The 5,309-nt window shown below is 38.3% G+C and overlaps 1 protein-coding gene across 1 annotated transcript; it reads left to right on the forward strand.

The window, feature by feature from the left end:
* The first annotated feature begins 468 nt into the window (after nt 1-468).
* LOC125869198 (pentatricopeptide repeat-containing protein At3g49740) lies at nt 469-3,641 on the forward strand. The gene has a single exon (XM_049549761.1). The coding sequence runs from the start codon at nt 469-471 to the stop codon at nt 2,629-2,631; it is 2,163 nt and encodes a 720-aa protein (XP_049405718.1). The 3' UTR covers nt 2,632-3,641.
* The last annotated feature ends 1,668 nt before the right edge of the window (nt 3,642-5,309 follow it).

Here is a 5,309-nt window from a genome sequence, read left to right on the forward strand (position 1 = left end):
ATGTAGCTTTTAATCTTATTGATTTAACATAATGAACGTTGATATTTCACAAAAAATATTTTGTACTCATGTGAATTTTACCCTTTTTTCGAAAATTTCTATTCATTTAACATTTTTGAAGTTTAGCTTAGCACACATGTAAGTGAAAATATATTTGATCTCTTTTTCAAACACCGTATAGTTGCAAAAAATCGAAAAACCAAAACCGAAAAAACCGACTTTATGTGGTTTGATTTGATTTTTAGATTTAATAAACCGACATAATTGATTTAATTTTTTTTTTATGAAAAACCAAACCAAACCGACCTATGTACACCTCTTTCATGCCCAATTCTAACTGAAGTAAATTTAGATGGGATCGAATTGATCGGGTCTTAATTCGATTATTATCTTAATTAATTATAATCTATTCAAAATTGATTTTATTCTTATGCACGACCCTAGTGAATAAGAATTATTAGATGTAGAATGAAGTTAACCTCAAAGCAACTCATCAAACTCAATTGCCTTCTTTCAAACTTCACTCATTCCCACCAATTCTCCGATGTTCTCTCTCTCTTCAACCAAATTCACTCTTCCCTTCATCTCCGACCAGATCATTACACCCTTTCAACCACTCTCACCGCATGTGCCAACATTGTAAACACTAGCTTCGGCAATCAGCTCCACGGTTTCGCCATTAAAACAGACCTTAAACAATACCCACATGTATCAAATTCTCTCCTTTCATTCTACGCCAAATCTAAAGATTTGGGTTCTGTTAAAAGGGTCTTTAAAGAAATTGAAACCCCAGATGTTTATTCTTGGACTACTCTGTTGTCTGCTTCTACTAAGTTGGGAGAAGTTGGGTATGCTTGTAAGGTGTTTGATGAAATGCCACAGAGGAATTTGGCTGTTTGGAATGCAATGATTACTGGGTGTGCTGAAAGTGGGTATCACGGGATTGCTTTGAATTTGTTTCAAAGAATGCATTTTTTGGGTGTTAGATATGATAATTATGCTTTTGCTAGTGTTTTAAGTTTGTGTGATATGGAGTTATTGGATTTCGGAAGACAAGTGCATTCGATGGTCATCAAGACGGGTTTTTTGGTAAGAGCTTCAGTGATTAATGCTTTGGTTACCATGTATTTTAACTGTAATAATGATTTTGATGCTTTTGGAGTATTTGAAGAAGCTGAGGATGAAGTGCTTGATCCTGTAACTTATAATGCAATGATAGCTGGTTTAGTGAGTATGGAAAGAGCTGAGGAGGCATTAGTAATGTTCAAGGATATGCGTAAGTTTTCTTTGAGACCTACTGAGTTCACTTTTGTGAGTATAATGAGTTCATGTTCATGTATTAGAATTGCTTCTCAACTGCATGCTCAAGTTGCTAGAATAGGTTTAGAAAACTATACGTCTATCGCTAATGCAACAATAACCATGTATGCTAGTTGCGGGAACTTGAATGCAGCCTTTTTAGTTTTTGAAAGACTGAAGGTGAAGGATAGCGTGTCGTGGAATGCCATGATTACAAGCTATGCCCAAAATTGTTTGGACAGTGCAGCAATTTCTGCATACATTCAGATGCAGAAGGAAGGGTTAGAGCCAGACGAGTTTACGATAGGAAGCATACTCGCAAGCTCAGAGTCTCTAGTAATTGTTGAAATAATTTTGGGTGTTGTTTTGAAGAAGGCTCTTATCTTGAAGACTGAAGTATCTAATGCGCTGCTCTCTGCCTTTTGTAAGCATGGTGAAATGAAGCAAGCTTATCAAGTTTTTCATGACATGTTCCCTAGAAACATGATCTCTTGGAATACATTGATTTCTGGTTGTCATCTCAACGGACTACCCATGGGGTGCTTGCACCTCTTCTCTGAGATTGTGAGTGAACGTTTGATGCCTAATCCTTTTACTCTAAGCATCATTTTGAGTGTTTGTGCCAGCATTTCAGCTCTACAACAAGGGAAGGAGATTCATACTTACATTCTCAAATCTGGATTCATTTCAGAAATATCTTTAGGAAATGCCCTCATCACATTGTATGCAAAATGTGGACTGTTGCATTGGTCTCTAAAGGTGTTCCAGATAATGACACAAAAAGACATAGTTTCTTGGAATTCAATTATTACTGCATATGCACAGCATGGGAAAGGCAAGGAAGCTGTACATTGCTTTGAGATGATGCAAGAATTAGGTGGGGTCAAACCAGATAACACGACCTTTAATGCAGTTCTATCAGCTTGCAGCCATTCAGGCTTAATCGATAAAGGCATTGAAGTTTTTACCTCCATGGTTCATACCTACGGTATAGAACCTACAGCAGACCACTTCTCTTGCATTGTTGATCTTCTAGGCCGGGCTGGATATCTTGATGAGGCAGAAAAACTGGTAAAAGATAGGCATGTTGATGTAGATTCCACTGTTTGGTGGACATTATTCAGTTCATGTGCTGCTTATGGCAACGTTAGACTAGGCAGAATTGCTGCGGGATTTCTGCTTGAGACTGAGAAGAATAACCCCACGGTGTATGTGCTTTTATCCAATATTTATGCTAGTGCAGAGAACTGGGAGGACTCTGCTAATGTGAGGAAACTGATGAATAAATGTGGAGTGTTAAAGCAACCAGGAAGCAGTTGGATAGGGACCTAACACTCATTTCGTTAATGCTGGATATCTTGACATGATTGGTTTCGAAGTTCAACCTTACTTATCAAACGGAGATTGTTCATGGTGGAGGAAAGGTACTATGTCTTTAAGATTTAGACTAGCAATGTAAATGGAACATTGGAACTTTCTGATCCATTCCTGCAGGACTTAGGGTAACAGGTAGTCTTAGTCCTACATTTTCCACTTCAGCTCTGTCCAGGCATGCTATGTTCCTCGCAAGTGCCAATGACTCCCTAGTCCACTTCACCAGCGAGCTCTTTCCTCTGCATCCTTCCCCTTCCTTCTGCTCATGTTGTAAATTCTTTGATGATGACTCATTGGTGAATAGCTTATTGGCTGAAAATGTTTTCTTGGACGAATTTTAAGGAAATTTTTGCACTGTGGTTAGCACTCAATGAATCTACTTGAACTGGGCAATTGCATGATGCGATTGCCATACCAAAGGACAATTGATCCATCAAGAAGGTATGTGTTCAGAATAACGAATAACCATTTTTCAAGTACAGATATCTTTGACAACTGTTGTGTTTCCGATTGAGCTTGTATTGGTCCCTACTGGATCAGAGGGCACCGTCCTTTCAAGGGTCTTTGTGCTGCCTGTGTTGTTAGTTCTCTTATGGCACTTTGAACAAGTCAATAACCGTTGAGGTTGGACTTGTCTCTTTGAAGATTATAGGGACCAGAGCCGAGGCCTATTTGTCTCACCTGCTTCAGGGCTTAACATTTGCCAGAAAAACACCATTTATTTGCAACCACTGAAAGGGACTTGAAAAAGAGAATCCTTGTTGGTTGCCCTGTTGTATCATTAGTATAATTACGTCTGAATATTTTCTGAATTCTCTTGTAATTTATAGTCTATAGCAAATTTAGAACACTTTTGGAGGAATAATTGTAGGTAGTGCTTCTGTAGAACGGTGAAACTGAATTACGCAAGAGTTCATGTGTATCAACTTCAAGTTAAACAAATTTTCACTAGTGGCTTAATCAGCTCANCGGGAACTCGCCGGAAACTGCCTGAAAATCGCCGGAACCCTAATTCCGGTGATCGGATCTAGAGAAAACTGAATGGAATCTGGTCGGAAATACTGGGCGACCTCAACAGAAGAAAACAGCTAAAAAAATGATGACCGGAGCAGCAGTCACGCGCCGGCGCGTGAACAGATCTCGCCGGAAAGTTTCCACCTCCGACCGGCGCGTGGGGGCGCGTGGAGGGTTGTTTTTCGGTGGATCTGATTGGGGTCTGGTCGCCTGAGCTTCCCGAGCCTCGTGATGGTGTTGCCTTTCGCACAACACCTTCGGAATGAAAGATGACACAAATCAGTCCCAATTGTCGTCGCCGGAATTTGACACGATGACTTAAAATTTCTCACCAATGCTCTGATACCATGTGAAAAATATATGGGGAAGATATTATTGAATTGTGTGTTTAAATTGTTACATTGAGACCCTATTTATAGACAATACATTGAAATCCTTTTCTAACTAGGATTCCTATTCCTGTTCTTCTTCCTATTCTAAGTAGGAGTATATGTACATATTTCTATTCTAACATGGTCCAAGTTTTGTTTTTCTTACATTGGTATTGTTTAGCAGAGTAACCCCATTAATGCAGCTTATTTCTCCATTCTCTTGATGCTCAATATTGTGGTGAGTGCTGGGACATCTCTCTAATTGACTTAATTTACTTTTTGACTTTATATGACAAGCTTATTGATGTTTTTTTGTTATAATGGAAACACCGACTTGGCAAATAAAGATACTTGTTCATTCATGTGATATATAAAGTGGTACTTTGCATGTGGGGAACACATATTTGGTGTTTAATATGTAAATAGTCAAATGGTTCTGAAGAAGCTACATATTAGTACTCTTAATGCATCCAACTTCTACTGATTGACAATTTTCTATTCAGAACTAATAAAAGTATTATTAATAATAATCTACTTATATTTACTTGTATAATTTTTATTTAATCTACCTGTAAAGTAATATTCTTGCTAGATACTTACGTGAGATGTTAGTCCACCTCACTACTAAATGAGAGAATGTTGTTAAAGCTTAGTTGTTGACTAACTCACTCTAAGGTGTTTGTTAGAAGTTTGGATTCCTTATTTATCGCTTGCCTTAAGGTTGGGATGAGTTTAATATTCCTGCACCAGAAATCAAACTTCAGAATTTTTTGGTTTTTTACAAGGTTTAGTAAAATTGCACTTAGTATTCTTGGCTGATTGCTTTTGATGCTCTAGACTTGAGCAATGACCAAAAGTGTGATAGACTTAATTTACAGTTACATTTTAATGATACTCGAGTTGATCTGTCAGTGTTCCGATACTCTTTGACTTCAGCGTTTTTTTAAACGATGCCTCATTGCTCCTTGTTCAATGTGATGCATGTAGCCAGAGTATCTTAACACTAAATTGGTTCATATTACAATCAAATTGCCCCCAGGGCTTAGTTCAAGTGGCAAAGGTAGAGGGACTTGTGACGTAGGTCACATGTTTAAGCCCTGTGCCATACGAATGAAGCTTGGATTTAAATGGAGAAGGTTAGAGAGGTGGAGCCATTACCACTGAGTTTCGGAGGCTGCAGTTGGCCCATCAGAGTAAGATGATTCACCTAATCCTCCAGAATAAAAAAAAAAGTAGTGTGTGTGGGGGGGG

This window comes from Solanum stenotomum, chromosome 6 (assembly GCF_019186545.1).
Source record: "Solanum stenotomum isolate F172 chromosome 6, ASM1918654v1, whole genome shotgun sequence".
NCBI classification, from domain to species: Eukaryota; Viridiplantae; Streptophyta; class Magnoliopsida; order Solanales; family Solanaceae; genus Solanum; species Solanum stenotomum.

What these genes read in the sequence shown, in the direction of transcription:
- LOC125869198 (XM_049549761.1), top strand. Translation starts at nt 469, where the DNA reads ATGAAGTTAACCTCAAAGCAACTCATCAAACTCAATTGCCTTCTTTCA.